This window comes from Alosa sapidissima, chromosome 17, assembly GCF_018492685.1.
Source record: "Alosa sapidissima isolate fAloSap1 chromosome 17, fAloSap1.pri, whole genome shotgun sequence".
In the NCBI taxonomy this organism is placed as follows: domain Eukaryota; kingdom Metazoa; phylum Chordata; class Actinopteri; order Clupeiformes; family Clupeidae; genus Alosa; species Alosa sapidissima.
The window spans coordinates 8,997,617-9,017,356 of NC_055973.1; the positions used below are offsets into that span (position 1 = coordinate 8,997,617).

The 19,740-nt window shown below is 43.1% G+C and overlaps 1 protein-coding gene across 2 annotated transcripts in view; it reads left to right on the forward strand.

Moving 5' to 3' along the window:
* The first annotated feature begins 1,198 nt into the window (after nt 1-1,198).
* Nucleotides 1,199-19,740, forward strand: part of vopp1 (VOPP1 WW domain binding protein) — a 41,246-nt gene continuing 22,704 nt past the window's right edge. For both annotated transcript variants that reach the window (XM_042068611.1, XM_042068612.1), the window contains exons 1-2: nt 1,199-1,611; nt 13,366-13,424. In XM_042068611.1, coding sequence (XP_041924545.1) covers nt 1,549-1,611; nt 13,366-13,424 — 122 coding nt within the window. In that variant the 5' untranslated portion in view covers nt 1,199-1,548. The remainder of the gene's footprint in view (nt 1,612-13,365; nt 13,425-19,740) is intronic.

Sequence of the window (19,740 nt, forward strand, 5' to 3'; positions counted from 1 at the left end):
GCCAAGCCCGTTTGGTGCGTGGGCATGAGACATGCTAGCATCTACCCTCCCGGTGGCATTGTTCTAGGTTGTCTGCTGCGGATCCTTGCGTTCATGTTCGTGCGAGCGCTCTCTGGCTGCCTGGGCTGTCACAAACGCTGAAGATATTTAGGGCGAGCTCCTCAGATCAGGGAAAACTAATTGGGCCCCGCCATTGTTGCCTTGGCGCTTGCTCTCCCTTTCGGCCTGTCTCGGCCCGAGACGAGTGAAGTGCAGTCAGGTGATGGAAAAGCTGGGCTACTCATTCATCAGTGCAAATTATCGCATCTCGTTAGTGGTCCGTCATTGTAACAGCGGGCCAATTAATGAGAACACGGCACCAAGACACCGAACAGTCCCTCTTTATTTCTCCCCGTGGTTTTCCTTTTGTTTTTGTCTCTCTGCCCATTGTGCCTGGACTCCTCTTCCAGACTCATCTCTTGTTCATTTTCTCTATTTCACAGCTTCCCTCTCTCTCCTGACCCGCTTGTTTCCATTTCTCTTTTCCACTTTCCTATCTTCATCACTTTCTCCCTCTATGTTGATGATATGCTGCTGCTGCTATGGAAACATTTACAGGCCAGGGTGGGGGATGTCCACCCCACCCCCCTCTGGTAGTCTACTTTGTTTATCATTTCAGCACAGTAAAGCTAGTGTATGAAACATTAGTTGGCCTATCAATATGAACTAATATTTGTTATAATAGATTAATTAGGTGTACTCTCCAAGACAAACCAGTGAATAAAATCATCAAGACAATTTAATCCTTTTGGCAAATAAAAGTAGGCCTATATTAAGACGAACACACATTCAAGTGCACAAGTAGGCTACTTCCTCCAAATGGGCTGTGCTAAGCCTATTCTATTCTATTATATTCCCACAGATCATTTCATTTTGACTGACTTGAGTGCTTGCAGTGATTTCCTTCAGTTTCCATTGGTCTAATTGTAGACTATTGTCTACTACTGATATTTCAATTTAATAGGCTATTTTATGGGACAATATTGACATAACGTCTAGATTTACAAATAAAAATCTAAATAGGGTTGTGGTAGCCTAATGTAGTGCTGTGTGCTAGCTGCAAGTTTTGAGATGGGCCGTTCAGCCTTCCAACCTGACTTGACCTGATACAGCTACTTTCCTAGACTGTCATCTTAGCGAGCTAACTGAAAAAGGGGCGTGGATTACATCTCCTGTACCGTCTTCTCTCTGTGTCCTGACGGCAAGCTTTTGACTTCATGAGGCTTTGTGTCTAGAAAAAGAGCATGTTCATCTCGTTACGAACGTCTTTTTTGGCGAAGATACCAATCTACAAAGGACTTTAACAAAGACGCGGTCCACGTCAGACAGGGTGCTATCCCGCATCGAAAGCGGACTAGGCAAGCAAGCACTCGCACTGCTGGATGTTTGTGGCGGCTATTAACAACGAATTATGAGGAGAGCTGCTTGTCCCGCTGACTGTGTTTATAAACCTACCGTGGCATGAAACTGATATCGTGATTGAGAAACTACATTTGTGCTCAGTCGCTAATGCAAGGAAAGATGGGAAACCAACTACTTGGAATTGTCCTGACGTTGGGGTTTGTTTTAGAGGTGAGCCGTTTGTTGTTTTCAGCAACCTGCACCCACCCAGCGGGATCTTTGTAAGTGTCCTGAGCAACTAACACAATATGATGTCAGACAATACAGTTTCACCCTGAAGATGGACTGTAGTTAAAAGACAATACTCACTTTGAGTGGTATCTCTCTAGATTTCTATCGCTAATGGTGCTCATCACATCACATCCTTGTAAGCGAAGGCAGGCGTACAGTAGCTATCTCTCTTGTGCAATTGTCCTTTGTCTCCTTACTATTAATCAAAGTATAACTCAAGGCATTTTACTGTAAACTGCGAATTATACATCTTAAGCTTAATGTAGTTCTGTTATGCGATCAGGTTAGTATAGTCTACGTTGATATGAAAAGAATGAGAAGAATCGCACACACAAAAAAACTTAACGGTTCAGTACATCCTGGGAACTCTTTGTTTGGAAGAACGTGCGTTACCTTAATGTTAGACGATTTCTAGCCTACCGGAAATTAAAAGGACAAGACAGTTCAATTAGCATGTGAATGAGCTTTTATGGGCATACTATATGCAATATTACGTGGATAAAACATCAAGATGAAGCTTATGACTGTTTTGCACAATATAACTGACCTCTTGCCAAGACTGTTTATTCCAACCGTGCAATCCAACAAGCATAAACATCACCATCTGCCCAGATAGTCCCATAACTGAAGCAGCCATATCTGTGGACCTAATGGTAATGATTATTTCAGATGGCTGCAGGGCACTAATGTAGGATAGAGCTGATAATGCAATGCCAATGCAATGTGGTCCACTGGATGTGCAATTCCAGTGCTGTCTTTGAAGGCCAAGGCAAAAAAGCTTAGATTGTTTTCACACCTCTTAGAGTGTTATAACCTGACTGATTTGCGCCAATTGCTCCAAACACTCCTAAAGCAATGGCCTGTTCAGCGGTTTGCGTGTTTCAGGACAGGACTCTCCTGCTTTCCTCTGATTTATCTGGCTCCAGCGTGCTGAGGAGTTCAGGCCTCTCCTTCCTGCAGCTCTTCCACACCCATTGAATAATGCAAGGACATTGTCTGCTTGTAGGCTCACAACCCGGTGAGTTATGCAGTGCCTGGGAAGTTGTTAGCCAGTGCTTGTTTTGTGACAGAAGCAAACTTGAGTCACTCTTTAGCTAATTATAGAATACGGTGTAATGTAGGCCTGCTGGCAATTAGGCATTAAGCTAATTGAAAAGGGATAGTTGTTGCCATTGCTTAATTTAGCTCTGACTCCTTTAGTGAACCTCTCTACCTTTCACTCCCTCATCCTTACTCTTTCTCCCCGTGTCTTCTCCAGTTATTTTCCTCTGATGTGCTGATATGAGTGACTGTTAAAAATTACAAGGGTTTCAGTGTTTCCCAGAGAATTTAATTCAATTTGTGGTGGTTGGTTTGCAGAATTAACTTGAATGCAACAGCTTTTAACAAATTAGCACACCTTGGTTATGATGCTAACCAGATTTAAGCACAATTTAGTACAACCTGGAAAATCATTGTGTGGTGGTCAATGTTGATATTGTGGTGGGCCGCCACAAATAAGTCAATGTATGGGAAACACTGGGTGTATTTCATCAGACCAAGCAAATGTAACTTCTGCGTTTCCACTGTTGTAAATTGGCAGTGCACCAAAATGAATGTGCTCACCTGTTTACATCTCTCGTGTTTGCAACGGCAGAACAGCAAACATTAAATTAATCTGACGTGTGTGTGTGTTCGTGAGTGTGTTCGACGACAAGAGTGCAGTGAAGAAATTAAGTGACTTTTAGGCATTAAATAAAACATTGGAGGCCATAAATAAATAAACAAGCCCGCCCACAGAGCTCTCCATCTCTCTCTCTCTCTCTCTCTCTCTTTCTCTCTCTCTTTCTCCATCTCTCTCAGGCTGGGGCCTGGGCTCTAGGCCTCTGTGTCGTGATGTTTCTTCCACATCCAGAGACACCTCACAGGAGAGCCTCTGCAGCAGACCAGAGCTTCATGGCAGGGGAGACAGAGAGCAATGATGAGGAATGTAGAAAAGGACATACAGTCCTCACAGGCAGCTGCTTAGAGCATGTATTCTTGGCATGTATTGAGATGTTCCAACTCCCAATTCAGGAACAGAGAGACAAAGACAAGGTATAAGTTCAGTACAAAAGTGTGATCAGGTGTGGTGTTGCCAAAATTGTCTTCCTATTAAAACACAGGTGACAAAAGGTCCCAGTTTGTTTATTTTCAGTTCGAAAGGAGGTGTCGCATTCATACGTATAGCCACATGCTCCTGATGGTCTCCATGCAATCGGAGGCAGCATTTCTATGTGGTTCATAAATGTCAGAAAGGGAGAGTTGACCAATCAAAGTGAGAACAAACGCCTGTGCTATGCAGGCCTAATCAAAGTGGCAAAATTCTGTTCTGAACAGTGAAGCACTAATGAGACAAGAGGATTTTTGTGGGGGGAGGATGGGTTGGGGGGGAGGGGTACATAAACAGAAATGACTGTGTAAACTGGAAATAACCCAATTAAAATGAAGGTTGAGGTGTCAAAAGTGTGGTGAAATGACCTATAACAGGAGGTGGTTGTCCCTGTTTGTTTGTGGTCTGGTTCACTAGCTAGGACCCAATGAGCATGTGACTTTGGCCTGGATCTGGTCCAGCTTATGCTTAACCCATTGGCGGCATGCACTTTTATTTAGCTTAGTTTGAAATCATGGATTACTTTTAGGGCACCATAACTCAAGCAGCTCAGCACATTCCTCTAAATTGTCCTTGAAGTGTGTAATGTGTGAGCCATCCCCTTCACTGTCACTCTATTAACCATGGAAATATAAAGTTTGAAGCATTAGTTGTCTATTCAGGTGTGGTTAAAAGTAGTTCATTAAGGGGTCATTTAACTTATGTAAGAGGAATGAATCACCCATATCATTGCACCGTAAAACCATATTTCCACTAAAGGATCTTGTGCTGTTGTATAAGTATAGCTGACTAAATCAGATTCATTCTCTGGTGAATGGCCCTTCTGTATTGAACTCCCAGCGGCAGGATTTTCATGACAAAGAAGTTATTTGGGAAAAGTCTTAGAACATTTCTAAGGGGAAACAAAGAAACAACTCAAGTTTTCAGCAAAGGATTGGGTGTGTCTTGTAGCATTAGTTTTGGGATTACTTCAAGTCTCTTTTGGACCAGTCCCCCCCACAACCCCCCCCCCCCCCCCCCCCCCTCTTTGGCGCGCACACACTTTCACATAAATTTACTCTCTCTCATATCAGCAACAGATGTATAAGACTAATGCTAGAGGTCAGTGCTTAGTTAACTCCCAGTTCGGTACCAGTGTCACTCTTACACCTCTCTGGCTCTCCTGTCTTTGAACAGGGTTCAGCCTCTTACAAGGACACTTCTGAGGCAGCAGACGTGACAGCCATGTTGAATGCTCTCTCCACTGTGCGTGTGTGTGTGGGTGTGTGAGTGAGTGAGTGATGAGACTTGGCCTTTACTGGGACTGTGCACACACAACAAAAACAAAGGCATCCTGTTTGAGGTCTAGCTGAAGTTGTGATGGGTAGTTTACAGTTTGTGTTTAAAGTTGAGATGAAATTCTGAAGGCAAGACAAAACTGCATCATATTTTGTCTCTCCTAGGTAGCCTACTAGATCTTTTTACATTTCCATGTCCCTAAAATGGATTCATAAAAATGCACAGAGGATTCACAGAATAACATTTGAACAACATTTGTCTCTGGAAGGATTACACTGAGCAAGCTAGGCGTGTTTATTGATTGACGTTGTGTGTTTTTGCTTGTTGTTTACATACAAAGCAAAGACGGGTCTTTCATGCAATGTATGCGGACCTCTATGGTATCTTCAAGCTTTCATCATACTTGTGTAGTCAGCCAGTAAATAAAAATTTAATCAAAAGGCTGGTAGTATGAACCAATCCTAATGCAATCAGCTTTTAATTATGTCAACCGTGAAGTGACATGGGTAAGATAAACAATGACCTTTTTTATTTCGATTTATAATTCATTTTCCAAAATTGGAAAATAAGTGGTTGACTGAGCTGATAATAGAATTTGAAATGACTATAGAGCTTGCCGGTTATTTCTGTATCAGTGTGTAATTGTATTGTTCTCACACTGTATGTTTTTAGTGGCCTTTCGATCCAGGCAAGCAATAAAGCTCTGCTCACAGTCACTCTATAAAAAGAGACTTTTGACTCACAGTAGTAGAGATATGGACTGAAATAAAGAGACCTGGTGAATGCGGTTCAAATGATCAATGAAAAATATTTTTTTAACGGATCCTGAGTTTTGGAATATGAGGTAGCCTTTGGCTGTGCAAAGCATCACCCAAGCATCATTTTTACATCCCAGCAGATTGAAATGTTTAACATCTTGCTCATGATAAAAACCTCTAGCTATAAAGATATTTTTTACGTGGCTCACTGCAGGGTTTCCAGTGTGAGTTTTCGACTCTCTGAACAGGCCATACAGACTCCATCTTAGTGAGTCTTGTTCACACATACAGCACTTTTCCCATGAAGTGCGAATGCGACACCAACGTAGCATGTGTAGCACCTTCTCTCCACTCTGTGAACATTGATATTGTGGATCTTACTGGGTAGAAGTGTGTTAGCCACTGCATGTGCCCATTCTGCTCTGAAAGATAGTAGATACTGTATAAGAAAGTGAAAACGTTTTTATTACCTTCGTCAAGGTTATGTTTTCCTACTTGAAACTTGGTGAAAAGGTGTAGCATGGATTAAATTAAATTATGGATCAGCTCTGACGCACAGGGAGTCCTTCTCTGATATTGTGAGATACAGCTTTTGACCTTGGTGGAGGTCTGCACTCTCCAAATGCACTTCTTGTTACTCCTTTATCTAACAGAATAGAGTACAGTAGATAGTGTATTTTCACCATATGCATCATCCATGGTTATCAAACCTGTAACTTTGGTGTTCATAGCACTTTGTTGAGCTAGTGAAGTGCATTTAAAATGCAACCATGGCTAAAATATCCCTAAGCAGTAAGATTAACAATAAGTGCCTTATGGCCTAGAGAGTGCCGGATGGCCTTTACTTGCAAGTTATTGAAGAAAGGAGACAACGTTTGCTAGAGACGCTAGCTCAAACACACTCTTGATCAAGTTCATAGACTTGTGTCTGAAGCTGAAGGAGGGAAAGCTCAAAGTTAAACACGAGGCTGTGAGGAGAGGAGGGGGAGACAACACTAATCCATCGCCGAAATTCTTTTCAGGGATTACTGGCTAGCCCACCAATAAGTGGCAACATAAAACACTGCAAAACGATCCTCAAGGGCTTGTTTGTGTTTGCCGGCAGCGACGCTGACACCTAAGCGCACAGAAATGATCCATGTTACATTGGTGAACAAGGAGGTGGACAGCAACACACACACACACACACACACACACACACACACACACACACTACCACAAAGAGATAAATGTGTTTTCGGGGGCTCTGCAGTGTTATATTCTCTGTGTCTCTCACCTCGATTGTAATAAGAATTTTTCTCCCCGAGTGAAGCAGTGGCTAAACAATGTTATCGCTTCCGCAGCCATTCTCCTAATTCTATTTTCTTCCGCAGCCAGGGGGAAGAAAATAGAATTGGGAGAATCTGCCAGTGATCAGATTTCTCCCCAGCTGTAATATCTGTCAGTTTGTTACAGCAGACTCCAACAATTACCCCCATTCATCCTGGGCAGACTAATGAAGGATGTTAATGGCCAAAGACTTTCCAAAGATACACTGCCTTCTCTGGCTTCGTGCTGTGCTGGTGGGAAGTGTGCCGAAAGCTAGCTAGTCTAGTTGTGTTTAATGAGGATTTGCTGCCCTGTTTTGCCATCATAGGTCAGGTTCAGTAAGTGACCTGTCTATTTGCACACTGTACCCTGGCTTTGTGACAGTTTAGAGAGATCAAGTTGACATGGCATCTCAAGGCATTTAAATTACTTTGATATTAGGGCTGCAACAATGAATTAGTGAATTGATTAGTTGTCAACAAGTTTTAGTCATCTTTCAAGGAAAATACATACACATTCTCTGATTACAGCTTCTTAAACTTAATCCAGGACATAATCCTGGGCTTTAGGAAACACTGATCAACATTTTTGTATGATTTTCTGATATTTTATCGATCAAAAAGATAATCAGCAGATTAATCGACTATGAAAATAATCATCAGTTGCAGCCCTAGTTGGTATTCTTACAAAAGAGCAGAAGTCAGGACACCAGCACTTTCCTAAATCAGAATATGAACCTAATTGAAATGATAGGTGTTGGTTATACAATTTGGTTTGTGTGGATTCAAATTTGGTGTGATTCCCTTGTAGGGACGTTTATACAGTAATGTAATTTACATTGTTGTTTCCACCACTGCAAGGCAACATAATGTTGCATGTATAGCCACTGGCTGTGTGGTTTCTGAGAGAAAGCAAAGAGCATTTAAACCTAATTGCAATTCCTTGCATGTACCACATTATCTCCTTCCACAGTCGCTTTAGCTCTGTGGATAAAGAGAGAGATCTGTGTGTATGTGTGTGTGTGTGTGAGAGAGAGAGAGAGAGAGAGAGAGTGTGTGTGTGTGTTTGTCTTTCTTCTGTGTTGCTCGAATAAGGATGGTCTCTCGGTGCCTGGCTCAGGAAATGTGCTTTTAGACCAGGAAGCTGGCATCAGCACAGGAGAATTTGAGTACACAGTGGGTGTATCGCTGGTACCCGCCTTTCCAGTGTCTGCCAGCAGTCTTCTGCCATGGCTGGCTGTTAGTGTGCACTCTGCTGCCCGTTTGGTTGCCCAGTCTGTTGCCCATTCTCCTGTTGCCCACCTCGATGACAAACAGCCCATTGTGCCCCCTGCTTTGTGCCCCTGTTTGTTTGCCCCAGAGCTGGAGTCCCTGTTCGTGGGCACCTTAGGAGGTGCTGGTGCTTAGGAGTATGGACAGGCCCTATTCTGTTCCAGTTTTCACGGGAGAAATTTCTGGAACAAATTGGGAAAGAACAACCTGTTTTCTTCTACTCATGCCAATGATCTGTAGTGTCATGCTCTGTCACTCTTCCATTCTCTCTCTCTCCATTTCCCTATGCTCTTTCATTTCCTCTCTCTCTCTCTCCATTTCATAATGCTGTTTCACCCCCCTCTCCTTAATTCAGTCTTTATGTCTATCTATCTATCTATCTATCTATCTATCTATCTATATGTCTATGTATCACTCTCTTGCTTATTCTTGTTTATTCCTCTGTTGCTCTTTCATTCTTTCTTTCTTTCTCTCTCTCTGTCTTTCTCTCTTTCTATCTCTATTCCCTTTGTCTTCCTGTGTGTCCCACACGTGTATGTTGTTAGGTAGAGATTTCTGCGTGTCAGGAGGTATTTGTCTGTGTGAGTGCTAAAGGAGCAGTCGGCGCTAAAAGATCGCACCTGACACTCTGTGTTAATTGAACATCGCTGACCTTTCCCATTCTGTCCACTTGCGTCTGCCCCTGCACAGAGTGGGAGGACCATCTCTGCAAACGTCTGATGCTGCCCTTATAAAAACACTAGGGACAACAGCAGTCTCACAGCAGCTTTGCGTTTGCAGAAATACAGTAATTAAGAAATTCAAGTAAAAGCTAAAGTAACATTTGGAAAGGTAAAGTAATGTTTTGGCATGAGACTGCCGCGGTGGGAATATTTTCAGACACGACAGCAGCACGTCTGGGAAGCACAAGAGAACCAGAGAATAAACCAGAAACAGATTGAACGTTAGATAAGTCTAACACTGCCTCTCATCCTCATAACCCCTCTCAGTCTCCTCTTGTCTATGTCAGAGTGATATATTCAGGGAATCAGACACACTGTGTCCATTGAGATGAAAAGAGAGAACATTGAGCGAGCATGGTCAGGGACCCCAGCAGGCATACAGTGTGCGGCCCACACAGTGCGGACGTCTCTGAACGCAAACATTGTCCATAGGCCGACCTCTCTGTACATCCCTGTCCTCCCCCGCAGCCGTGTAGGCCGAGGGGACGTGCCAGCGAGAGGGAGACGCAGGGCATGCAGAGTTATTTAAATCAGGGGCATTTATATTCAAGGGCATCAATGAGCCTGTCTTGTTTGGGCGCAGTGAATGGATGGGGTGTCGGAGGGAGGGGGGTGGCGAGCAGAGTTGGGCATAATTGAGGGTGACACCAGATCCAGCGGCGGGGATCCAGGTTGTTGTCACATAAATCACCACTTGGCTGATTGTAATACACACCTGCGCCCCCACTCCCTCTCCCACGCCGCCACCCACCCCCCCCAGCGGATGTCTCGATAAATTCTTGTAATACCATCGGGTTGCTGATGTTTCACTGGTGACGTTGGCCACTTTGATCTGTGGAGGACTTCTGAATGAGTATAGATTGGAACTGCTCTGGATATCCGATGGGAATTGCCATTTTTGATTTGTATCCCTGCTTTGAAGCACTTCGACAACTGTTTCCTTTTTTAAACTGGATTTTAGAATCAGTTCAGATGTTGATGCCAATGTCAGACTTTTAAACTCTCTCTCTGAATATTTGATGTTGTGGGTGCAATGCTTTTTCTTAATTCATTGTTGCTTCTGCACTAGTCTCATTCATGTTCTTTTAAACTGAATTTTGGCAAAGGTCCAGTCACCTATGCCAACTCTAGACTCATTTAGATGGGTTCTAAAGTGTGTTTCTCTGTTTAATATTCTATATTCGGCATTGTTTTCACTTGTTCCTCAAGCCTACATCTCATAATTCCTGCTATATAAGTCTATTGTATCCTGTGAGTATGCATAGCCTAATGCTTGATTGAACTCATGTGCTGTTTGTGTGTAACTCATGTAACTCCTAGCGTCAGCTAAATGACAAAATGTAAATGTAACTCATGTGTATTGAATTTCCATATGGCAACTGTGGTGTAATTGGGATAATAGACTTCACTGCATTGAAGGTTGTAAAAAAAATCAACATTTACATAATATTATTTTATAAAAATATGAAATAAATATAAATATTTATTATGCACTTCGAGGTGTCCCAGCCACTCAACTTTGTGTCATGGCTGCATTGCCATCTTGGCATAGACTATTTTCAGCTACCCAAATGTGATGCAATGTCATCCATTATCCCTTACCTGTCCTTCATATCTCCTACGGAGTCCTATCCCATCCTGTCTGTTGGCATCATGTCTGTCTTTCTGTCTGAATATTTAGACGTTTAGGATTCGCTGTGAAAGCTTAAGAACTATTGTCTCCCTGATGACCCATCAGATACTGTAACACGCCGGTAAGAGTCTTGGCATCATGGCAGCATATGTTCAGCAGAGGCCGCATGGAGCATGTTGTGCAGCTCGTAGTCTTATTGAGCTGACAGGCAGGCCAAAACACTGTCAGCATGAATGATAGGACTTAAGAAACAGAATTTACGTAAGAGAAGGAAAATGGTTAATTAGGTGCTTCCACACAGCTTGCAATCTCCACTTGGCCCCTGATACTATTATTATTGTTATTATGCAAGCTACAGAAAATGGCTTCATCACTGAGGAAGTCAGTTGGTTAGACTTACACACAGCAGCAAATAGATTAATGTCCATTAGCAGAGGAGAATTAATCTGAATAGCGCAGTTCAAAGTACAAGTTGCACTGACAGAACGCTCAGGCTACCTCTCAGGGTGTTTACTGCAAGTAATGAATAATGAATAAAAAAGGATACGAGATAAATAGCAGATAAGGCACACTGAGATAAAAAATTATGGCTTCAGACCTTCAGAGTAATGATCTTGCCTAATAGGGCCCTGTGTCAGTGTCTTGATGTAGAGTATGTTAAATGCTTGGGTAGCTCGGATATTGTATTTTTTCCCCCTTCACGTTGATTGTTAAAACTTTGATTCATCATCAGTTTTCACAGTTGTATTTTCTGCACCACTTCACATCACATCATCCAGCTCAAATCTGTGCCTTTTAAATACATCTACCTTGATGTGTGTGAGAGCTTAAAAGTGAGTAGGCTACCGTTTGTTTTAAGTCTGAAGTAAAGAGATTGAGTATATTGGATTGTAGGAGATGATAGGCTGTTGGGGTGGGTAAATACAGGCTGGCTCCTGGAAGAGGTGTGTGGTAGCTGTGTGTAGTTTGCACTGACAGTTATGCACCATCCTTGTCAACAGACCTCAGAGAATGGAAACTATGCCTGCCTATTTAGGATGGAATGTCTCTCTCTCTCTCTCTCTCTCTCTCTCTCTCTCTCTCTCTCTCTTTCTCTCTCTCTCATTCCTTTCTCCTCCGCCCACCACTATACTGACAGACCTCTGTGCACAGGAGCATATTTTAGGAAGGAAAAAGGTATGGTGTTTTCTATAGAGCTGCACTATGTGCTCAAGGTAGATACAAATAAGTATCTTTCTTTCTCCGAGATATTTTTTACCTCAGCTTGCCTCGTTCCTCATTTTTTCTGGATGTGTTTTCCTTGCAGTAGCATGCAGAGGGAAGTGTTTGGTGTTAGCCCCCTAAATGATCAAACACAGCCTTCCTGCTGCTCTGAGTTACCGGGTGCTGGAGGGTTTGTGTTGTTAGTGGGGCCCAGGCCTGACAGCTTTTGACACTTTTCCAGAAGTTTGTTGTCTTGTGAAACGATTGTTTGAGAGCCATTAACAGCGTCTATTTGCTGCACATCGATTTTCAAGAGCAAGGGAGAGATCCTCACTTACCCATCCTGAGAATGATGCACCTTGACAGGTACTTTTACTCCATACAGAGAGATGGAAAGAGAGAGAGAGAAAGAGGGAGGGAGAGAGAGAGAAAGAGGGAGGGAGAGAGAAATAAAGTGAGAAAGAGAGATGGACAGCACTACGGATGGTCAAACTGGGTTCATGTCACAGGCCATAGCTGTGTATGGCTCAAGTCATCCTCATCCTTAACTAAATACAGACTGAAAGAAAGGTTCTCTATTTCCTTTATAAAGGGAGGTAGAGATGTCTACAGACAGTCCAGTCTGTTTTAAATGTCACCTACATAAAGCTCTTTTGCAAATGTCTGTTAGATAAATTATTCTCAGCAGACCACTATAGAATTGATTATTCAGACCATGGACAATGATGTTTTATTTTTTCAGAGAATGTATAATAAATCCAGTACATAATAACAGTTCAGATAGTATCATCGGTTCCTAAAGGAAAATGTTTTGTCTCAAAAATGTGTTTTCTTTGTCTCACAAGAAATACATTTTGTAATCATAAAGCCCCCCTAGGAGAAATACAAAGAAATATGCATAGATTGAGAGGAAAAACTGGGTATTTTGAAATGAAATTGGACTTAAACTGACCCTGACTTGAACTGACTACTTATTTCTCCTATTTCACTTTAGAAGAAACAGATGAGCTTGAGCATCTCAACATCTCAGTTATATTGTTGCTTTCCTATGGGTTATATGTATGGGTTGTATTAAAGCAAATTAAATGAAGATAATAATGAAATAAAAAATAATATAATTTTATGAAAACATTAAATAGCTCACCCATGCATTCAAATACCTTGTAACTGGTTTGTGCTTCAGTGTTTTTACCCTCTTTCATAGAGCCTATTCATTTTAGTCCCTTTATTTTCCTACAGTGACTAATTATTTTGTTTAAATACATTCCACCCCACCCTGCAGTTGTCTTTGTAACAGTACCCACATTTTTAGTCCACAAAGTAGTACCGGTAATGATAAACTCAAATTAAATAATGGAAAGCTAACTTTTTTCTTTATCCTACATTGCAGTGTATCGAGGCCAAGAAATACTGCTGGTATTTTGAAGGCGGATACCCCATCTACTTCATGTGAGTAAAGAGTCTGCATAGCCAATGCTGCACTGTTTGGCTCTGTATTGTTGAGGGTATAATTATCTCCCAATCCATGAATAATAGTAATCACTCGTCTCAGCCACTATCACTAACATAATTGGCTCTTTCCCTTGTGCAAGACTTGCTGTGTTGTCTCATACAGTATGTCTAGGGCCTTGGATCATAATGGCTCAACCTGTGGGAGAGGAATCCCTAATGGTAAGGTCTGTGATCCAGTACACTTTTTGTAAAATTCAATGAATTGCTCCTCACAGTCCTCTAGCTGGCCATTTAAAAAATACATACAATGTGCACAGAGCTGGCTCGGTAAATGGGAAGCAAGTGGCTTAGATCAAGCTCTTTGCCAATCAGAATGTTTCTTGAGGAGTGTGAAAAGGAGCATTGTAATTTGATTGCCTGTCTACCTCAACTATCAACAACCTCTTAACAGAAATGGAGACTGCACCTTTAAGTCCATTACACGCTTCTGATGCCCACAGGGCCCTCTTATGCAGCCTCTCCAGCCGGCAAGTGTCCTTGTTGCACTGGTGCAGTTGGCATGAGGTGCCCAAGGTGGCGAGGAGAGAGACGGCCCTTGTAATGAGAGAATGCTGCCTCCCAGAAACGGCAGCACCAGCGACTGGCTGCCAGCCAAATGGAATTGCTTTGTAGCTATTGTTAGTGTGGAAGGTGATGTAGATGGGAGTTTGACATTGAGGAGGAAGATGAGGAAGAGGAGGAGGGCGTAGCTTTAAAATCCTGGAGATGCAGAAATATGTGGCAGTCAGGCTAATGACTAGGTAGTGTCATTCTCTGATTTTCATTGAAGAGATAGTGGTGAGGTGAGTGTCTGGTTCTTCTGTATGTAAACCTCAGTGTTTACAAACATTGTACTCCAAGTTACGCTTCCCTGCACAAATCTTTGTGTGTGTTGAGATTTGGTGCAATAACCGTTTCTCCTCTTCATAAACGTTGTGTTTGCGCTGAGATTTAGCTCAGTGACTCAGTCCTCTCTCTTCACGCACTGCAGTGCTGTTGAGGGATAGAACAACGACTGCATTGCCTCGCCATAAACTTGAGCAGCTACAGCCAGACAGAAGCAGCCTTGACTTTTTTCACGTGGCTGTAATGAAACATGTAGCATCCGCATTAATCTTTTGGAAGCCAAATCCCAGCATTTGCAGGATTTTCTGCTCTCGTTATTTTCCATGCCATTAACTCCCCCACCTCCCCGTGGCGAGACCTCAGACATGGGAAGGGAAGAGGGAAGCCGAGTGGTGTAGAGAGGAGAGGAGAGAGGGGAGGAGGAGGAGAGGAGAGTGCGCACTCTTCATTTTCCTGCCAGATCAGAGTCATCCAACAGTTCTTTCTTCCTTTATTCATTCATTTACTCACACAACTCCTCATGCAGAGAGCCCAGATTAGATAGACAGGCCTGAGGAGGAGTCTGCGAGGGGGGAAGGAGACAGAGAGGGAGGCAGAGAAGAGGGCACCTTGCACTACTCTTCTTAATAAGAAGCCTCTGTGTTGTTTTCATTTACTCACTAATCCTAATTTTCTCTCATTTGTGTTTTCGGCAAATGAACAATATATTAATAGCATAAGTAGCTTTAGATAAAGGCGTCTGCTAAATAAATAAATTACAGGTTTGTAAAGCACCTACAGCATCTGAGGGGCCTTAGAATGTCTGATGTAGAATGTCTTAGAATGTCTGTGTAGAGAGATAACAGTGTTTGTTAATGTCATCCCTATCCCTACATCTTTTCCCACTGTCTCTCTCCTTATCAACTTACCTGTGTGGTACATTTGAAATTCTGCCTTCTGACTCTCAGAGATCAGTTTTGCCTGACTGAATCACCTCGAGATAATCCCCTGCTTCACTCGGTCTGACTGTAGCAAGGGTATGATCATCTAAATCTAAGCTCCCTTTTTTTTCCAGCATGGGATTGGCTCTGTTTTTTTTTTTTTTTAAAGCCATAGACCAATGACATAGAGCTTATGGCTCACAGAGTCATTTCTGTCTTACAGTGCAATTCACACATACTGCAGCCTATTCTAATCACTGATTAGGGTCAGAAATGCAGTGAATAATGTTCTTTGATTCTTTCTCCAAGAGTCTCCAAGGAAGTTATAGCTAGTTTGTAACTGGCAGGCAAACATTTTAATCACAGTTAGGATGTTCTCCGACTAACCAAACCTCCAAGAGGCTCACTCTGTCACATGAGCTGGTAAAAATGGAGAAGTTAAGTATAGTTTTAGTTGCTGTTAATGTTGATGTTCTGTGACCCTGGACCATCCCTGGTGAAGGAGATCCAAAGGAGGAGATGAGAAAAGGGGTGAGGAGGAAAATAGAGGAGATGAAGTGTGGAGAGGAGGAGAGAAGAGAGGATAGGAGAAGAAGAGTGTGGAGTGGAGAGGAGGAGATGAGTGTGGAGTGGAAAGGAGGAGAGGAGAGGAGATGAAGAGTGTGGAGAAGAGGAGAGGAGGAGATGAGGAGAGAAGAGAGGATAGGAGATAAGTGTGGAGAGGATGAGAAGAGAGGAGATGAGTGTGGAGAGGAGAGGAGGAGATGAGAAGAGATGAGATGAGTGTGGAGAGGAGGAGAAGAGTGTGGAGTGGAGAAGAGAGGAGAAGATGAGAGGAGAAGATGAGGGGGTTGGGAGTGATCCAGTAATGCGCTCAGCCACAAGAGATGAGATGAGACCCATTAGCAGCTATCAGCGTTCAGACCCTCTTAACCCAATCACGGATGTCTAGAGAGATTGAGGGAGTTGGGTGGGGAGAGAATGAGTAGAGAAAGAGTATTTGCAACTTATTTTTGAGGTTTTGAGTACATGGACCACGTGCCTCTGTTTTTCAAAGTGAAAGACCAGGACTGGGAGAAGGACTAGAGTGAGGAGGGAAAAGAGCACGCACACACGCACACACAGTGGGCAGTGTAGAGGAACTTAGGCAGGTTGGAGAGGAGCCAGTTTATTACTGTTTCTCCTTTCCCCTGTCTCGAGTGATTTGTCCCACATCCTGGCTGAGACACACATAAACACATACATACACACAACACACACACAACACACGCACACGCACACACACACACACACACTATATGACTGTTGTGCACTGACAGTGGATGAAAGTATGAACAAGTAGATGAAGGAGAAAGAGAGAGAGAGAGGGAGAGAGGTGTTCCTCTTCAGCCAGTCACCTCTGGAGCTGTCAGACCAGCTCTCTGCAGTGATGATTGGGGCATTTTGCTCGCGCTGTCGGATGAAGTGGAATCCGTCTCAGAGAGATTGTGACGGAAAAGGGGAAACTCATGTTGTTTTCTTCAGAACCTGAAAGCACATGTTTTAAGGCTTTGATGATGTTATGTTCTAAATCACATGTTGTCAGTTTTTATTGACGGACAGAGTTGAGCTGCAGAAGCCCTCTAATACCTACACCCCACAGGGAACTGAAATACCCATTAGATGTCTCGACCAATTGAAAACACATTGCTGTTAGAAATGTACAAGGTATTAGATGGAGAGACCATAAAGTTAATCAGTGTTAGAAGGCTATTCAGACTATTTCTGTTGTGGATTTATATGGTGTCAGTAGCCATTCATTTTGAAGTACTTTTAAAAGGACTCTAACAGTTATTGGTAAGTACTGTGAATATGCGTTTGATAATCTTTTAATAAATGCTTAATGTTATAAAGTGGTTCTAAGTTCTCCTCCACTGGTGCTGTGGGGAGTGTGTGATGTGGAATAGATGCACAGCAAGGATTAGATTATAGAGACAGGATCATTCATTGAACATTTAAACAGAGGCTCAGAAAAATGGCTGTCCACCCCAATGGGCCCGGGCCATAATAACTTGGATGGCCAGAGTGGTGTCACTGAGCAGCAGTGAAGTGATCTGATCGGGTGCTTGTGTGTGCCAACTTTCAGTGGTTTTATAAGAGCTACGTGTCAAATAGTGTCTTAATTTCAGACATGCACAAGTCAAATTGCACCATTAAATCGTCACCAAAACAGTCCTTTAGTGCTCACAACATTGTAAAATGAATTCATCAATTCTAAGAAGCTACTCCTTTTGTCTGACAGATTCCCTTACCACGCCACTGCCAGATAAGTTCACAATCCATGGCCCCCTACACATATGAACAGTTGAGGAGATATATTATTCACTTTAGTGAATAATGAGTATGGGGGCCTTCAATCTGTAAGATCAGTACCTCTTTTGACTGTCAGCTTCTCTGTCTATGGGAAGATCTGTAAGATGGTATCCCTGTATCCGCTATACAGTATGTACTGCAGCCTCAAAAAGTTGAGAAGTGATTTGTGTGCTGAGAATGGAAATAGTGTCTGAACGCAGCTAGTTTACGAGAGCAAGCAGATCTTAGCATTTTTGTTTTTCTAGCTGACGCGGCACAAATTAGCATCTTCTTCACCCGCACGCCGCTTCGACGCCTCTCTCTCTCCGTCGGCGTGAGTGAGTAAAAATGGAAACATTACGGGCGAGGAACTCCTCCGATTCATCTCGGGATGATTGGACCTGACCCGCTCCGCATGCCTCGCGCTCGTAAATCACCTCCGACGCGCTCGTCCCGTTATTCAAATGCGACGGCTGCCAAAGGGAGTGAGTGGATCACAGATTGGCTCTGTCCTGTGAGACGCGGAGGGGCTGGTGGGCAGCCGCAATATCACTTCATCTCCCCATTCATCACCGGCCTAGGTGTCTTACCTGTCTGAGACCACCCCATCGATACCCAACTCCTTTTCCATCACAAAGTAATTTCATTATGCAACTCCAGCAAGTGTGTGTGTGTGTGTGTGCGTGTGTGTGTGTTTAAGGAAAGAGTATATCGATGAATAGGTTCTACATAATTTTATGAAAAAGCATAGCAGGCCAGAAAGTAAACTTTTTTGTTTGAACAGCAGGTTTACCTCTTAAAAGAAATGAAACAATGCACACACACACACACACACACACACACACACACACACACTCAAACGTAAGTCATCGTGAATTGATCTGAAAGGCTGGAAAATAAATCTAATGGTGCTTTTCTCCATGATTCTGTAGAAAACTGTGAGTGCTGGAATTGTCTCTTCACACTTTCATGGCTCAGGGTTTTGATTCCTAGGGTTTAGATTGTATCAGCATCAGATACATTAACGGTGGTGGCAGCAATTTCAAATGCAATCCCTTTGAGCCTCTAGGAAGACAATGTCCAGAATTGTTGACAAAACTTTTAAATTGGTCCAGTCCAGTGTGCAATATTTCCTCTAAGTATGACCATATATAAACAAATGTACATACGCATGCATACATAAATACATACACGCATTCATATGCATTCATGAGTTTAAACACAGTACATCTCTATAAACAGCTTATCCTGCAGGAGGCTGCACAAGTGGGATAATCAAGCTTGTCCAAAGCTTTGCATGGATTCTGTGTTGTGTGCATAATTCATGACTGCCTGCTGCAAATATAGAAGGCAATGTCACTTTGTTAATTATAGATCAAAACAATATGGAGGTAAGCCAGCCAAGATACGCACACTGTTGCTCTCTGTTATTGATGGAGTTCAGGAATAATAGGTGGTCTGACCACCCAGGCGAGGCAAGGAGCAGTGTATTTCACAGTGGCAGGGCCAGCGACGAGACCACTTGTCACCAGCCTCTCATCCTGTCTGAAGCAGCTGAAGGAGATTAGCTTTCACTTCTGAAGCGGATTCACACACCACTGAGAAACCTCCTGCTATTCTCTCCTCTCCTCTCCTCTCTCCACACCACACCCCACCCGACCACCATGCTAATTGCACTCCTCTCTAATGTGCCTTTGTGCTTGGCTTCCCTCACTGTGGAAACAATTGACCTTTTAAGCTTATCTTAATAGCCATGGCTAAGCAGTCTGTCCTGGCGGCCACATTAGCCCAGAGCGTGCACTTCTTTGCGGTGGTGGGAATCACTGGGTGGAGGACCACTAGTTCCATCCCAGTGCCTGCCCCGCCTGCTACCCTATCATATCAGAGGCCCAGGGGGGAGAAGGGGCTGTGAGGCTAAGATGGGGCATGTCTCGTTTCATCAACCAGTTTGTCCTTCCCACTGGTTTCAGCCATGTTGAAGCATTGCACATCACACACACACACACACACACACACACACAGACACACACACACACACACACACACACACACACACACACACACACACATCTCCCTTGGCTCTATTCCCCCAAAATAGCTCTGTGTGTGTGTGTGTGTGTGTGTGTGTCTGTTAGACAGTTGCCTGCTAGGATATTTTGGCATCTGCTGCAATTTCT